We start from the raw sequence: 18,239 nt of genomic DNA, 5'->3' as shown, positions 1-18,239 counted from the left end.
TTGTTAGTTATTTGGACAATTTGACAAGCTTGCTATTAGTTTAAATTTAGTCATTTGTTTATTATTGCATTATTATGTATTATACATCATTTGATGTACGTCCAATATTGTGAGAAAGACAAATATTGAGTGTACACTTCCTGTCTCTGTCACTGTTGTGAGTGAGTCTGTCCAAATGAAGCCATGAGAAACGATAATTAAAAAATCATTTAAGTCTGAATGATGGAGTGCTATTACATTAACAGACCGATGAAGCTAGCAGCAATGTTACAGATCCCATGTCTGAAAAGAGCCTAAGAGTAAAAATTTCAGGAAGTTAACATTTTGACAACATGTTGTTAACATAGCAACAGAAACTCCCTCACTGTGAATCCTGATCTGAATGTCTTCGAGCTGCTTAGATAAGTCTAACCTGTTTAATGATGTTGCTATTGTCCAGTATGTCCAGCATTTACAGCATGTACAGTACCTGTGCTACTTTTGGTAGCATAAAAAATACCACATTCCTTGTTTTCAGAATTTTGGCGTCTACTTTGTACCGAATCATCGATTCTCCTGACATTCCTAGTACATCCGCTTCACTGTATCTGGCTAGCAACATGTGTGTCATTGGGTTAACTGCAGCCACCAGCTTGACTTATGGCCATTGATCTGTGTGGTGGAGTGGAGAGAGCTGCCAGCGCTCAAACCTCGATCTTTATTAATGTAGCGTGACAAATAATCAATCTGTCACCACCCGGACAGGGGTGGGTGCCAAAAAGATTATACAATGGGCAAAATCAATATGCATGTACGAGTCAGATGTTTGGGAGGTCAGTTCAGCCAAATTCCAAAACATATTTCCTTTAACAAAAGAATTGTTGTTTGAGATTTCTGCGTTCACTCCATCACAGTGCAGGTGATAAAAATCAGCTTATAAACCGTTCTCTGTGAGTGAAATGTGTTTGTAAAGTTGTTTGACATGTAAAAGGAGTTGATGTTGAGTACCTGTTCTGGACAGGCCCACTGAAGTTTGGGTCAAACTTGCGTGGTTCACCTGTAAGACAAGGACAGTATGGACGTTAGTTGAGGAGAGCAGAGAACAGTCAAAAGAAACAGTTCCAGACAGGGTGCATATACAGAATATAGTTGCAAAAAACTGCACTTATATTAACATTTAAAACAAGTGAGATTGTTTTTCGGATGCTTCTGCATTCTTGGAGAGTGTAACTGAGGAAAAGGAAACATTAAAGAAAGATGTGGAACAGCATCTATAAATGGCTACGAGAAACATTTCATTCCACCCTGTACAAGTAAAGGGTCACAAGTTAAGCTGGTGTCCAACTGGCCAGGACAAACGAACGAGGACATTTCATAGCACTAGCTTCCTAAAGGACTGGAAGAGAGAGGGAGCACCACACTAAGCAAGAGCTGTAAAAGCCAAAACAATGTTGCTAACATGGAACTATAATAAATCACTTTAGCAAGTCTTAATCCAAACAGCTTATCTGGGTCACAGTGAGGATTCCCCATTTGACCCAGCAGAGTAGTAAATACTGAACCACAGTTGCAAGCACCATCAGTCACCCATGGGGCTAACTCTGACTGCGTGCACTTGTCGGTGCAACGCAGCACATGCATTTTATCATCGGCTGCTTCTTCGGTCCCCAAGTAGTTTCTGCAACCGTTTGAAACTAAGTGTGACGTGTTGCCGAGGACCTATTAATCATCACACACGAAGCGTAATATCTCCAAGCAGCTGGGGCAGACTTTGGGGCAGCATGAGTGGGCCTATCTCCCATCTGTCCGTTTCCCAAACTGATCCTGTCGAGAGATGAACAAACCAGTCTTGCTTCTAAAAGTGTGAGAAATGAGTACACTGCACTACGCACATGCAAATATGGTGGGCCTGTTCAGAATGTACAAACAAAATTTCATAACACCTGAATTTCCCAGTGCAACACCTTTTATTTTTCCTCAGCAAATCCAACGAAAAGATTAAAATCAACAAATTAATCCCAGGAACAAGTCTTATCTGTAAATGATTTAGCTCATGCCTCGGAAGGAAAAAAGAAAACAAGAAAAGGTTGTCATTAAAAAAACATTAAATAGCAATTCTAATCTTTTGCTACGATAAATCAGTGTGGTTTCTTCTGGTACAAATCCACAACTAAGTTTTGGTCTCTGGAGAATAGCTCATGATTGTGCACAAGTCTGTGAGCATGCTCAGTGATGAGGTTCTATGTGTACACTGAGAAAAAAATCCTCTGTTCGTGTTCATTAAGTATCAATACTGTAATATCCTACACAACAATTAAGTGATCGGTTAACAACATTTGGCATCGATGGAACATTAAATCAAACGCCCCGCCTCATCCCACTTCCTATTACTTTCTCTTACAGCAGAGATGGCAGAGAAAAGTCGCACCACACAGCTGAGTCATGTTGGAAAAAAAATTATGATATTTATCGCACATTATTTTGCCACAGAAAATTAATATTTTGTTTTGGGAAATAAATCACAAGCATGCTTCTTCCCTTCCTGAAACAGTGAACTGAACATTTACAGTTTCCAAAGGCCACTTGCGAATTGCAAAACCTATAAACTTAAAACATTATCATCATCATTTTATTACAGAAAATGCATTGCTGCTTTGATCGAAAAAAAACAGGAAGTGCAACTTATTGTGATGTGATGTTAAAGCTGAGGTAGGCAGTGGTTTTTTTTTTTGTTGTTGTTGTTTTTTGGCATCATTGGGCAAAAAGGTCACGCTAACCATCCATCCATCCATTATCTATACACCGCTCAATCCTCACTCGGGTCGCGGGGGGGCTGGAGCCTGTCCCAGCCGACTTAGGGCGAAGGCGGTCACGCGAACCTTTCAGCATATTGTAATTCAAGCAGCCCGAGAGGAAACTCGACTTTTGCACCTCCTCTCGACTCAGTTCTTTAGGTTTTTGAAAATCTAGCCTATGATGGGAGATCTCAGTAAACAGAGGATGTGGTGGGTTAGACAGAGTACTCTAACATGGGAGACTGAGGTCTGAATCCTGGGTGAAGCCACAAATGTAGCTCGACTGTGTTTGCATGTTTGAAAGGCGTGCTTGTATTACGGGAAGAGGAAGAGGGCTGTATATTTTCCAAATTCAGTTTTTTATGCACTTTCCAGATTTCTACCTACTGCAGCTTTAATACCAATCTCAGACCCCAAACATGGACAATGGATTTCAGATGCTTTCTGCTGCGTGCCACCTGAGGAAGTATTATGTTAATGTACCATCTGCAGTCTGGGTGTTGCAGGTAGGGTCACTATAATATGAAACAAGATAAAGTTAACTGTCATTGCTTGGGGTCACTTCTGCTGAAAATAATGATGCTAACCAAATTGACGAAGGTCCAGATGAAATTTGTCAAAATTCAGACAGGAACTCTATGTCCTTCCTCTGTGAGCAATTCAGCATTTTATCTACTGTTTGTTTTTCCCTTTCTTCGGTGCTCTGAGTGCAGCAACACAGCATTCCTCCACGGATGTCATGTTTGTTTACTACTGCTGACATGGACGCACTCTGCTTAGCTCTAACTAGCTTATATCACCCCCTTGAGGACTGAAATTGATCATATTCACTGCAGGACTGCATGCTGAGTAGGCTCACCGGAGCAGCGCATTTGCACCGGGCTGGACCAGGCGTTGCCATTTCAGGTTTTATAGACATTTTGAAAACTCATTTTTGACTTGCACATACAATTCAGGCACTTTATAAGATTCTTATCCATCATGCAATGACATCAGGGCAGTGTTGGATGAGTACTAAATTCATTCTGCAGCATGACAATGATCCCAAAGTTCTGCACTGCATACACTACCTTAATCCTTGCACAAAGACAAAGTGCTAAAACCTGTAACATCAGCTCCATAAGCCCTTCATCAGTTTCCTACAACACACCTCCTTCTACTACAGCACTGTGGCAGTCTGAAGGATAGAAATGCCAAATCTCTGGACCAACAGCAAAATGATGGGATTGTTGCGAGTGAGCAAAAATTCTGCTCACCAACAACCCAAGAGGTGTCCTTAAGCTGCACTGTCAGCAGCAGAGGGGGGAAAAAAAGAAGCACAAAACCAGAAATGTACTTGAGTTGTCAAATTTCTTTTTCTGTTCATTCTGATGGAGTGCACATTTCAGACAGGCAAGAAAAAGGTCAAAGGCTACAAGCTCAGCCACAATCTAAAGGCTGGTCTCATGATTACACAGGACTGTGTGCATATACTGAATCATTAGGACATTCCTGAGAAGCAGTGTGGGTGGGATTATGACCAATTCAGCTTCTTTGTCATAGATGCAGAGTAAGCTGTTAACCTTTTTGTGGTTTGTCATGTATTTTTCTCTGTCGTCCTTGCTGTTAAAAACGTGAGTGTACAGCCATCTGTTTGGCTGTCACTCACTTGAGTTGTGTTTTAGGTCTAAAAATGGGAGATGTTCTGGGTTAAGTGTGTGAATTCCTCAGCCAAGGACACAATGTCACAAGACCAGGTGCTCACTGCAGCATTTGCAGAGCCCTGGCCTTGAACAGAGGAGGATGCTACTCTGTGTTTTAACTAACTTTACAGCGCTGACAGCAGAGCTCAAACAGACAAGCACAAACTATGCATCGTATACACAATAACTATCATGTTAAAGCTTGAGACAGTCCCTGATGAGCTTGTTTTCACACTGACAGACAATGAATTATGCTGCTTACTGGCCAACAACCACCAAAAACCTAAAGTGAGTCAAACACCACATGAAGATCAATCGATACTCCTCAGGTTGCAATCTGGGTGTTTTAAAGTCAGCAGCTATTCATGAAATACTGACAGAGCTAAACTACTCCTCTGTGTTTTTGCCTTAAGTCCCCTCCAATAGGTTTATATCTCAGTGGTTGTTGTTACAGCTTCATGGCCAGGAGGCTGATCACATTAACTGACATCAGAGATAATTAGAAGTACAACTGCTGGGGGTTAACACGACATGCAGCTTTAGCTACTAGACTGTGGCCAATGCAAGCTGATTATACAAAGACTTTAAAAAACTCATTTTGCCGACTTTCCTGAAGTGTGAATATCCCAAACACGTGTCGGTTTCAACAGCGCGGGTACTATTGTGGTACAAACAGGTTTGTCCATATGGTGAGCGAAAGCTGAATCACACTGAGATCAAGGAGAGTCAGTGGTGAGAGGACAGATTGTGGTGCAGTGAAAGTCAGGGGGCACAGTTTCTTCCAGAGTCATGGCAGTAGTGTCTCCATCACTTTACGGTTTGAAACTGTGTGAGCAGCCAATATGCCAGTAAGATGACCAACAGGCAGCCAACTAATAAACAAAAAAAAAAGGGCAATCGTTGCACTGGTCAGAATCTAAAATACGAGACTGTCAACACAATGTGACAAAAACACAGCATCTGACTATGTAAACATGCTCCTGAATAACTTCACCGTACTGTGTGATAAAATACTGTGGAGGATTCCAAACCTCTTCATTCTAACACAGCAACATTCAGGTGATGGAGCATGTGCTTATTCAACGGGGCTAAATTTAGCTTTAGCTGCTGTTCTTACTCACTACATGAGCCTGACTACCTCCACCAGGCTGTTGTACTTTCCTCTGACCTACAAAACAGATTTCAGTGAAGGGTTAAGAGAGAATGGTGAAAATAATCAGTGATGCCGGGCCACCAGCAGACTCTGCATTAGACTACGGCTGTTTAGACTGCACTGCAGTCTGCCAGTGCAGGAGATGAGGCTGGTGGACTTAATGTGTGCTGCTGGCTGTAGTCAGGCTGAATGAGGGTTTGTAGTCAAAAACATTCGGAAAAAGCCTGGCAGGCATGCTACACTAGGACAGCTAGAGTCGCTGTTAGCTCCTCTGACGGCTCGTCTCCTCTATTGACATAGTGTTGGATAATGCCCCGTGTCCTGCTGTGGCTGAAAGATTTACGCATAACACAACAATCATGGCGGTAATCAAAAGCTCCGAGGCAATAAGGCTGTATAGGGTGAAGAATTACACATCAGGATCAGACAAAGGCTTTGGCAGCGATCTTAGCTCCCCAATCCTATTTGCATTTGTGGCTAGCCTTCCATAGCAACACGATCTATGGATCAATTTGCAGGGGTGAGGATCTAACATCGTAAACATCTTTGACACACATAAAAATGATTACAAAACTTCCTACTATTAATAGCAGCTTAATAATAGCTTTCAAAGAAGAATAAAAGACAGTGAAAATCCTTCACTTTAAAGTCCACATTTCCTGTCAGACAGATTCTGAAGTATGTGCGAAGATTGACTGCAGAAAATCAACTTCAGAGTGGCAGTGCTGGAAAAGAGCCAGACGTAACAACCCGCCCCGGAGTGATAAAGCTTCAGGAGAGTGTCACGGAAGCAGTTCATCGCCTTGTATTTCACAATTTAGACGGAGACTAAATTGCGCCCTTATCTCCTACGGTTCACTTTAGTCGTCTGCTGAGAGGTTATGTGGACATTTACTGAATCACGTCTGCATCGATCGATTGAAATGGCAGCAGCCTGTAGCACACCTTCAAATCAAAGTCAAGCAATTCAAGTACATAAAACACATAGTTGCTAAATATAAAGTGGGTAGGAGTATTCATCATACAGTAGAGTACAGTACATCACACCCTCCAGAGTACAACTTCTTCACTTTTTTTTTTTGTATCCTGTTTCCACAGGCCCCCCTTCCCAGAGTTTCCCAGCTAGTCTCCATAAACACATCCAGTACGTAGACACATCAACGCAGGCAGACACAGGCACCAGTGTCCCCTGGCTCCACTGTCCAACACAGGCCTCTTTCATACCGTGGTCAGGCAAACAGCTCGAACACTGCAGGTGCTCTACATGGGTCGGGTCAAAGGGGCCATTTGGAAAGGACTTTTTTTTTTTTTTTGTGTTGTTTTCATTCTGCGTATTCATAAACATTTCCAAGACCTGGGGAGAGTGAAGTGCTGTGAGACTGTACTTGTGTCAAAGCTTTGTTGAGCTCAGAAGAGTGTTAGATCCAACTACAAATAAACAAAAAAAAAAAAAGAAGAAGAAGGAGAAGAAGCAGAAAGTTTAAAAATTCAGCATAATGATGTTGCTCAGCAGGGTAGGCAAAGTCTGTAAGTCTGAATGCTGTGTACAGTATAATCATTCATATTTGATGAAAGCGCTGGCTTCTGCCAATCCATAGAGGAAAGCAACATCAGTAATATGGCTTTTGGGGCTTTGTGTTTTCTTCTCGCCTGTGTTTAAAAACTAGCAGTATTCAGGTTTCTCCTGCAACATCAGTGTGGTTCGCCGCATGGCATACCAGTAACAAAGCCGCTTAGGTGGATCCCTGCCATAAAGATAAAGGGGATTGAACAGCTTTGATAGGATAAGAGATTGGGGAGAGATCCTGGAATAGTCTGTAAGGCAAGAGGTTCGCTGTCAAGGTTTCCCAGTTGAATCAAACAAGCATGCACACACGGGGGTCACACGGGGTCATGGGAGAGGGCAAGATGAACTGGGGACAGCTAGACATCACACAAGTCTTACAAAAATTCCCCGAGAAAGAAAAATAGGCCATCTCTGAAAGAACCCAAGTAGTTAATGCTCCAGACGCCTCACTTTTTTTTCCTAATGTTAAAAATGAGGAGAGAAAACACTCACATACAGTGTCTATGTAGCAGCATCACTCTCGTTTCCTCTTCCTATCCTCCATCGCCCTTCTGTATCCAGAAACATCTTTCTTGCCGTGCTTGTATTTTCCCCTCTCTGGAGAACAGTACAACCTTTAAAGTGCTTGTCTCCTTATTGAGAAAAGACAACAACATCCCGATCTCTGGTTTAGGTTTACTCAGCAGAGTCCCTCGGGGATCCTCTCAACTATTAGCAGATGGTTGAGGACTGTGTACTTGGCATATCTGACTGAGTAGTCCACTGAGTTAACTCCTATTAGTGCAGGAACAGTACTTATTGTGCATATTTTCTGAGGGAGGCAAAGACATAGAGCTAGCTGACATCCCTTCAGATATTGGGAATAGTGGGATCCGGGTTGGGATTCAACCCCCAGGAGAGGAGTTAGCATCTGAGTGTCAGATGCTGACAGCTAGGCCTGCTGCTCCAAGGAGAGAAGTAGCCGTATTGTGGCTGGGGCTTTGTGACCTTGGTTACTTCTGCGCGAGCCTTCAGGCATGTCAGTGGCAGCCCTGTGTTTCTGTGAAATGAGACTTGCTACCGCTACTCTAGATCAGCAGCAGGCTCAAGTGGCTTTGGCCAGATTTATAAAGACTTAAGCATGAGAGGATAGGGCTTGATATCCAAATATGCAGTAAATCACGGTGATAAAACATTTACATTGGGAGTCTCACATTAAGTAATTAAAGCAAGAAGATCCTGCAATTAATTCTACTTGGTCCTTTAAAGCTTCTCCTTAGTCATGTACAGTTTCAACATTTGTGTTGGTATCTTTAAAAACCGACTCCGAACGAGGAAGATCGCCCCATTAGTATCACAAAAGTATGCACAAGCTAATCGGTGCTGGAAACAGGTTACTGTAAATAATCTCACCCTGTAGGCAGGCTTATTTGCATGTCTCAGGAAAATTAGATTTCAGGACTCTGTAATGACTAAATGACTAATTAAGATGGAGATTATTTTCCTGTGTATGTGAACGCAGAAACCCTCTACTGACTTTACACATCAAAGTTTAACTAGTTTTATGTGATGCAGGATGTAACAGGGAGCCAAGATTGGTAGTAGCACAGTAAGAAGGATTTTACCATTAAAATTTAGATCACAAGCACGGTTTTTGGGTTGATTTTTTTTTTACACAACAGCTCCGTTTTTTTTAAATCAGCTCTAAAAATATTTGAAAAGCTGGCTACCAGCTGACTGTCATGGGGAAGTAACACTTCACACAAATAAAACTCAACTTCATAAAGTCAGTCTGTCACCAACCGTCGATGAGGCGGCTTTTAGAGCTGTGATGATAATCAATTAGTTAGTTGAAAAAAAAAATTTAATTGATAATTGGTCAATCATTTTAGTCATTTCTGAAGCAAGAATGTCAAACATTTGCCTGCTTTAGCTTCTCAAATGTGACAGTTTGCTGCATTGTTTTGCTATATATGACAGTTCTCGATTAATTGAGAGCATAAATTGCAAAATAATCACTAGTAAGTACATAAATCAAATGTTAGTTACAGTCTTAGTTGCTTAAGATATATTTATACAAGTGTATAGCACATCACTAATTTTGGTTCTGTGGTTGGTAGAAGTAACAGGAAATGTTTAGGTCACTAGTTAAGCAAAAAATATTTATTAAATCATATCATCTTCTGCTTTAGGAAGGAGTACAACTTGTTTCTGCACCCTGAGGCAGAGCTCGCGTCTTGATTTAGTAAATATTAATATCACTGCCTGGCTGTACTAACAGAAAATCCTCTTCATTAGACTCTAAGCAGCATGCACACCCAGGTCAAATTAGGTTTATCGTCATTTTGCTGTACATACACAGTAGTACAGGCAAGATGAGAGAGCGTTTCTTCAGGATTACTCAACCAGCAAGTTTTGCGGAATACATGTCTGGGATAAGACATTAAACGCTCACTCTCGCTGTCTCCTGAAGGGGGCGCTGCGTCCATGCGCGCCGCCATTCGTTGAACATGGTGAACCTCTTCAGGTCCTGGTAGGTCTTCAGGGACGCAAAGACACACACGATGGTGAAGTCGCAGATGCTGCCCAGAGCTAGCTGCCTGTCTGTCCGCCCGGAATAATGTGGTCTCCTCCAGGTGTATGTCCGTCTGGGATGCTGTCATGGAGCCATGTTTCTGTTAAAGCAAACACACAGCAGTCCCTCCACTCTCTGTAGGTTTCTCTCAGCAAACGTCCAGCTTGTTGTCAAAGGGGCGGACATTGGAGAGTAGGAGGACGGTCCTGCTGGTCTGAAGGGGTTAGCGTTTAGCCTAGCATGGATCCTGGCTCTCTTTCTTCTCCTTCGTTTACATTCGTATCGTTTGCGCTTCCTTCTCTCTCGGGTAACTGCCGGCGTAGTCTCCGATCGGACTCTGTAGTGGTGTAGTATGTCCACATCACAACCATTCGCCGCAATTCCAGCGCTGTTCACTGTCCTGACGCCCAGCAAAGTCTCAAAGATTAGTAACAAAGCCATGAAAACTGCTACAATTATATACCCAAGCAAACCTGCAAGGTGCTATGCAGGATCCTCACCTGTGCTCCAAAGCATGTTTGCTTTTGATGAAGCTAGCTGCATTGTTTGGGATATAGGACTAATCAAAAATAATTTGAAGTCTCACTGTGTACCAGAAAGACTCAAAACCTACGTGTCTGGCATGAATGTAGCTGCCTCTCCTCTCACTTACATTCCAGTGCGTCTTTGGGTTGCGTTTCGTAAATCACTGTCAGTGTCACTTAGCCTTTCAGTCATAAACAAACACTGGCTGTATTTGTACTGCAAATTGGAAATTTAAAGTCTCCTTGCTGTCGCCAAGAAAGTCTCTCCACAGCTAAATGTCCCATTTTCGCAGACTTGAACAAACAACCATCCAGTGCTGTGCAGGAGTGAATCTCTGAAATTATTTACTGACTCACCCTATCATTAGTGTGAATAATATACTTCAAACTTCCGAGCGCTGACACGGCTATCTCTTGAGAAAAAGGCACATGAAATTAGTAGGAGAAGAACATAACCTTGTTAAAAATAATGAGCAGAAATGCCACAAAAAAAAACTAATAAATGTGCAGGAGCACTACAGAGCGAGCATCGGTCTTTATTTGAAGCAGGTATTCGCAGAGGACACTGACACTTAAAGAGCCTATAATAGCACTTAGTCTTGGGTGCAAAATGGGCCATTCAGCCACAACCTTCTCTAACTGCAATTTCACAGGAAGAGGCTGTGAATGTTTTTGGATTCGAAACCGTCGCTCCAGCTTTCTGTCAAGGCTCTGCATCGACTCTGTGTAAAAATGCAGCGTTTAGGGAAGCTGCCCATGCGAGAAATTTGTTAATTAACAGTGTGCCCGACTCAACACTTTCTGTGCTGAATGGAACTCATATCTACGTTGTTACTTACAAACCTGTCACAGAATGATTATGAAGCCACGTTTCTGCTTTTCTGACTGACTGAACATTGCAGCAGTACAGTATAAGCCCACTAAACACTTGCTACATAGTTAGAAACATTATATAATATACTAGCCTGAGGAGTACACTTGAATCTGGATGTTGACCAAGTGGAGAAAAATTGAATAATAGGATAGGAGGGGTTTTTGCCTGGGTGCTAACACGTCACCCACTGATGTCTTTTCAGGTTTTTGCATCTTTCTAACACCGCGCAATATGGCAATTATATTAATTTTAAAAAAGGAATCCACCTTTGTATTAGAGGTAGGTGATATTTCTGTTATCATCAAGCAAATTAAAGTGACAGCAGGACTCATCACCAATATTCTGCCCAGTCTACCTCAGTTATTCACTTCCTACATTTACCAGAAAGAGAGTAGGTGAGCTTCCCGTTAAAAAAAAAATAAAAATCACTGGCAATTCTTCCACAAAAAAAAAGATGCCTCTGCTTTTTTTCTACTTCTGCTGAACTGGAAATGATAGATTGAGTTCTCCACTTTCGGAAGAATGGAAAACAAACCAGTAAACAAAGCCAGAAAGACAGAAATGCAAGGGTCTTTTTGTTTTTTTTCCATGCACTCCACATGTATCCCACACTTAAACGCAGCGTGGGAAACATTACTTCCCAATATAACACGACAGCATTATGGGGTGTAGCATTCTGACATAAAAATTTATGTTGCGGTTTTCCGTTCATGTGAGACTTTAAATTGCATCTTTTGCCGAGGAACGAAAGCAGCAGAGAGCCGGCAACATAAAGCAGCTGACCTAAACACTGGGAGGCACCGTAACTCCACGCCATGCTCCACTAGCAAAGGCTGTTAGACGCTGTTAAGGCAAAATTATGTTCCTTAATTAAACTGTCTCGATATATTGTCTAATTCTCTGGAGAGCAGCACTTGGGATAATGCAATAATGCAAGTATGGTACATATTAGCTGATGCATCTGTCTAAATTATCCATACACTAACAAAGACACTCATGTTTTCCTTTGTGTTTCACTCAACGCTAAGCCGTTTACTTACAGCACTTCAAATATAATTCCCAATGTCAGATCTATGGTATGCTCTAAAGTACCAGCTTGAACTCGGGGCGAACGGGGGAGGGAGTGATGGGGCTTGACGTTCCCAATGGTGAGTTGCATGTCTGCGGAGAGCGGTGGAAATCTGTTACAGCTGACAGGTTGCATTCTTGATTGGCAGAATGGTGGAGTCATGAGGTCTGAGGGACAAACCGGGTCAGGATGTGGGGGGAAGAACAGGAAGACACAGTAGCTTTCCCCCCTCCATCCACAGCTGTCAGGAGCAGACTCGACAAAGCCTGCATTACTCAGAGACACTGCAGCTACTGTATCTACTGTATTTCTCCACAGCTATTGAGGGCGTAGTGACTAATTTGAACAGAGACGATACGACGCACTGGATAATGATGTGAAAGTGTGCTGGCACCGACGAGCATGACAGGAAAAAGTTGATAAATATATAAGTTTCTGGGCTGCCGCTACAGCTCACCTGGTTGAGCTGGCGACCCATGTACAGGGGCGATAGTCACTGATGCAGCGGCCATGGGTTCGAATCCCGCTCATGGCCCTTTGCTGCAACCCCTTCCCCAACTTTTCTGTCTCTCTTTCAACTGTCCTATCTAATAAAGGCAAAAAGGCCAAAAAAATAATTCCCCCCCCAAAAATACATTATATAAGGTTCTGAATCATCTTGACCTGTCCAGGGTGTCCCCTGCCTTCGCCCTAAGTCAGCTGAGATAGGCTCCAGCCCCCACGCAACCCTAGTGAGGATTAAGCGGTGTATAGATAATGGATGGATGGATGGATGGATGGATGGATGGATAAATGGATGGATGGATGGATGGATCATCTTTGGGGACATTCTGATATACAGTGCCTATAAAAGTATTCTCCCTCCTTGTAAGTCTTTTCAACATTGAATCGTAGTGATTTTAATTTTGTTTTTTGTGGCGAAAATTTTCCCAAAGAAAGACTCTTTCACGTCAAAGTGAAAACAGATTTCTGAAAAGTAATTCCATTCAATAAAAACATCCTCTTCCAGTCAGTATTTTGTAGACACACCTTTGGCCACAACTACAGCATTGAGTCAGCGTGGATGGGTCTCAATACGTCTTGCTCATCAAATTAAATGAACGTAATTTCACGTTGACAAGCAACAAAAGGTAAGAAGTGGAATACTTTTTACAGGCACTGTACAAGTTAGGTTTTTTGCCTTTTTGCAAATGTCACATAGTGGATCAGCGCATTGTTTGATTGAAGTTACATATAATGACATGAAAATGAAATGAAATGCCATCTATTTTTCTTTCTTATCATTTTTACAACAACAATTTGGGTAGATCACTTAGTCTGGATTTTAAAAGCAAGGTAGTGCTCCATTATAGTCTGAAGGTATCCTGATCGTAGCCAAAGAAAAAAAAAGTCAAATCATGAAAGAAGCACCACATATTTGTCTTGTGAGCAATTACATGGAAGATTCCTAAATATAGAACCAATTATTATTAGCTGTGGAAGTATTAAGGCCACCAGTCTGGTAAAAATGGCCAGTGTGACGCTCTCTTTGTTTCAGAAGAAAGACGCTGCTGTCTGTGTGGCATCTGGTGTTGACAAGGGATTATATTGCTTTGATAAACAACATGATTACTAAGGCAGGCTAATGGACAGAAAATTTGCACACGGATTAAAAATATCCACCGCAGGCCTGGAGCAGAGAAAATGCCACATGGCGACAATAAATCCTTATTAAATCTGTTAAACAAGGGACAACACGTTTAACCTTCATTTCAAAACCAGATACCGATCATGTAAAATTAGACGGTGAAAAGTCGACTAAGACTAATTGTTAGTTACGCTTGTTGTCAATCTACACCTGGTTAACAATACAAAGCAAAAAACCTCACGCACAGGAGTTAACTAAGAAAAAAACAAGCACTCAAAGAAAACGACCTCATGCCACGTACTTCAAACATTTACAAAAAAATACTGATAGTGCTACTAATGCTGCATATGTGATGTCTATCAAGCTAAATAGCACCTATCTAGCGCAAGTCCCTGTAAATCACAGCGAGGAGTGTCATTTGGATAAATAAGATGAATGTATATGAATGATTAGATACCACCAAATAGTTAACTGATTAGTTGATTATCACTCAAAATTGTTGCAGCTACTTTGATCATGTGCATCCAGACAGAAGAAGTTGTTCAATCAACATTGATTTATGTTCAAAAAAGGTTGATTTTTGGTAAAAACTCAATGTTGTATTAACCTTTAAATAGTTTAAATGTCAATAATATGTCATTCAATCAACACTGTAGTGTGGTTTCATTTTTAATTTAATGTTTAAAATACATTATTGTATCCTAAAGGTAAAAACTGGCATTACCAGCATGTAAACTAGTTCCTGTAAATCACAGCAAAGATTGTCATTTGGATGAATAAGAGTAATGTCATTAAACAACTGGTTAACATCAAATAGTTAATTGATTATCGCTCAAAATTGTTGCAGCTACTTTGATCATGTGCATCCAGACAGAAGAAGTTGTTCAATCAACATTGATTTATGATCAAAAAAAGGTTGATTTTTGGTTAAAACTCAACGTTGGATTAACTTTTAATTGTTTAAATGTTAATAATATCTCATTCAATCAACATTGTAGTGTGGTTTCATTTTTAATTTGATGGTTAAATGACATCATTATGTGGAATAATCCACGACTCTTTAGAGCAAAAATCACAAATGTCCTTAACTGTAGTATCCTAAAGGTAAAAACTGGCATTACCAGCATGTAAACGAGTCTCTGTAAACCACAGCAAGGAGTGTCATTTGGATAAATAAGATGAAGGTCATTGAATGATTAGATACCACCAAATAGTTAATTGATTAGTTGATGATCAAATGAGACTACAGCAGCGACTTTGTTAGTGTGGACACATGTACAGAAGTTTTTCCATTCAACATTGATTAATGGTCAAAAAAGGTTGATTTTTGCTTAAAACGAACCTTTAAATGCGTTAAATGTTGACAGTGACTGAATCACGTTTAATTGTGGTTTGATTCTTAATTTAATAACTGAAATATATAACCATCAATACTGTTTAGAGCAAAATTGACACGTTTTTATTAGTTGCAGCGTCTTAAAGTTGTGAATTTGCTTTAAAAATTGGCAACCCATCTCTCTAAAGGCCATTTAAATAAGAGCAAGGTGCATCACTCAAGATAAATAAGGATAGTGTAGTTACATGTCAATGGTTAACCAGTTAGATGGTGATCAAACTAAATTCTGGCAGTTGTTTTGCTATTTTAGACTCATCTAGCAGAAGTTGTTCATTCATTACTGATTAAAAGGGTTGATTTTTGGTTACACATCGACGTCGGATGCACCTTTTAATAGTTTAAATGTTAAAAAACGTGTCACTGAATCAACACTGTATTGTGCTCCAGGCGTTAATTTGACAGATGAAACACATAATCACGTGTAATCATCCAGGACTAGTGGCTTCCTCCATCACCTCAGCTGCTCTAATGTCATTACCTCAGTTGCTCTTAATAAACTGAGCAACTTCGGGCTTTGTGTTGTGTCACAGCAACACAAAGGCAACGTGATGGCTGCTGCTGCTGCTGCTTGGCCACTGGGCAAACATTTGTTTTTCTCTCTGTGATTTCCTGAGATTTATTTTTTTTAGAGCTAAACTAAACGATCATGATAAATCTAAAAAAGCCAGTGTCCTGTTGTCATCGCGTTAAATCAGCGTTTACAACAAAGACGCAGGAAAGTGGAGCCAGACTCCTATTGTGGGCACTTTTCCACCAGGTAAACAATACAAGGCGAAAAAAAATAACATGTCACCGCTAATATGTTAACACGGCTATGTTTATGGGAGGTTTTGTTAAGAAACGTCCGTGTACTTCTTAGAAATATCCGTCCAAAAAAAAAAAAAAAAAAAAAACATATTCCCGACCGATACTGCGTATTTAATGTCAACCGTTAAATAGCCCCCCAATAGTTAGCAACTGACAAAGCAAGCTAGCTAACTAACGTAGCCGCGAAAGCGCAGAAAAAAGGAAGGTGAATTATCATTCAGGCGACTAAAACACACCGTTATATGGTGTTGTCATTACAATACAAAGGGGAGAAAAATATCCCTGGCGTTCTACAACAAAGACGAACCGACTCACCATAGTAAGAGGAGGGGATGTCCGTTTTTCTAGCCATGGCACTTGGTAGGACAGATGCAGCACCGTCGTCTTGGTTTTGGAGACCGCATATGAGAGTCGAGGTGAACCCCAATTATTTTTAATGCCTCCCAGCAGCGCCGTCGTGAAATAAACACGGGAACCTGGAGAGGACTCGGGCTCTTCGGTCTGAGGATGCTTCGGCCACGCAGCTGAGCGTCAGTCGTGTTTACAGCGCGACGTCATTAATTATTCCAAAACGGCCTTAAAGGGGCCGCGGAGCCGCTGGTGCTGCTGCAGCCGGAGCCGAGCTGCAGCCGCCGGGGCCGCTGCTGGTGCTGCTGCTGCTGCTGCCGGTTCTGGTGCTCGCTGTCCCGTCTGCCTTTGTGAGGAGGCGGTTTAAAACACACCACATATTGTGCAGTTTGGCATCTGACAGCAGCAGGATGGAACTCACGGAGAAGTTGGTTCACTGTCTTAAAATAATAAAACCCCAACAAGAAACAGTTCCAGGCTGCTTCTGTATGCGCGCGCTGATTAATAATAGAGCCAATTGTGCAGCCCAGTATTTTTAGGTTCTGACATGTGAGTCCAGAAGGAGGCGACCGGTGGAGAAACACTGACCTCAGCTGGGATTGTTGTGACATTGCAAACGTCTCTTTGTGTCTGCTTCGGCTAAATTAGGGAGGTATATGTTAAAAATAACAGCACAAAGTAAGATGGTAAATATCCCACTTGTGGATCTAAAACTGCACAAGTCATAAAAAATAAAAAAAAGAGTGAGAGACTATATATAATAAATCAGCTCAAATAAAATACATGTTAAGATAAACTTATTGATCCCTCACCGGGAAATTCACGTTACAGCAGCTAAATACAGAATAGATATGAAAGAAGCAGGATGAGAAATTACAACGAAAAGTACAACAGGGGTTGAAGGATGAAATCATAAAATCCTATGTACAATATAACTGTCCATATACACATTTTCACATTTCAAATTTAGATAAAACAGCTTTAACTGATGAATAGAATAGAATAGAATAGAATAGAATAGAATAGATTAAAATAAATTAGAATATAATATAATAGAATAGAATCCTTAATAATGATTAAAAGAATAAAATAGAATAAATTAGAATAGAATAGAATAAATTAGTATAGAACAGAATAGAGTTTAATAAATTAGAATAGAATGCTATTCTATTCTATTCTATTCTATTCTATTCTATTCTATTCTATTCTATTCTATTGTATTCTATTCATCATAAACAAAGTACAATGAAATTAAAAGACAGCTCCAGTGGTGCAAAATACAAGTATAAAACACAAATAAGAATATATAAATATATTTACAAAAGGAGCCAGTAGGAATTATATTATATCTATATTTATTATTATATGTTTATTTGCCTTGTTGTACTTCAGTAATTCTTGTCCGTGCCTCATCTGTATCCAGCTGCTGTAACATGTAAATTTGATCTTATATGTATTTCAGTGTTGATACTATATGCTTAACATGGGGTAACCTGGGGAAAGAAAATCAATCATGCCCATTATCACATGTCAAAGAGCATTTTCCCTCAAAAGTCAGAAACTTTTACATATTACAGAAAAAGTTTTTAAAAATGAACAGATAATCCTCCAGTAGACTCTTATACTAACAGTACAAAAGCTGGTGATAAAAAGCTGCAGAGGCTTATTTTGTACTGTGAGGACGTGGTGCCATTTTATGTCAAAATCACTTCTTTTGATTTCTTCAGACCATTAAAGCAACTGTAATTGAGCACAACTCTGCTGTGATAAAAGTACATGTGAAATATTAAAAAGGGGTGATCCATACAGACCAGTTACTTATGTATAATTGTAACTTCATTTTCATAATTTCGACAGTTTAGGA

General features: G+C 40.7%; 1 protein-coding gene across 1 annotated transcript in view; it reads right to left on the bottom strand.

Annotated features, from left to right (window-relative positions):
- Positions 1-16,519, bottom strand: part of slc44a5b (solute carrier family 44 member 5b) — a 39,330-nt gene extending 22,811 nt beyond the window's left edge. Inside the window, exons 1-2 of the mRNA XM_008299477.1 lie at positions 16,343-16,519; positions 988-1,036 (exon numbers count right to left, since the gene is read on the bottom strand). Coding sequence (XP_008297699.1) covers positions 988-1,036; positions 16,343-16,379 — 86 coding nt within the window. The 5' untranslated portion in view covers positions 16,380-16,519. The remainder of the gene's footprint in view (positions 1-987; positions 1,037-16,342) is intronic.
- Between the last annotated feature and the right edge of the window lie 1,720 nt (positions 16,520-18,239).

This window comes from Stegastes partitus, unplaced genomic scaffold (genome assembly GCF_000690725.1).
Source record: "Stegastes partitus isolate 25-593 unplaced genomic scaffold, Stegastes_partitus-1.0.2 Scaffold1421, whole genome shotgun sequence".
Taxonomy (NCBI): Eukaryota; Metazoa; Chordata; class Actinopteri; family Pomacentridae; genus Stegastes; species Stegastes partitus.
The sequence above is the reverse complement of the archived record's forward strand: the minus strand, read 5'-3'. Positions and strand labels throughout refer to the sequence as shown.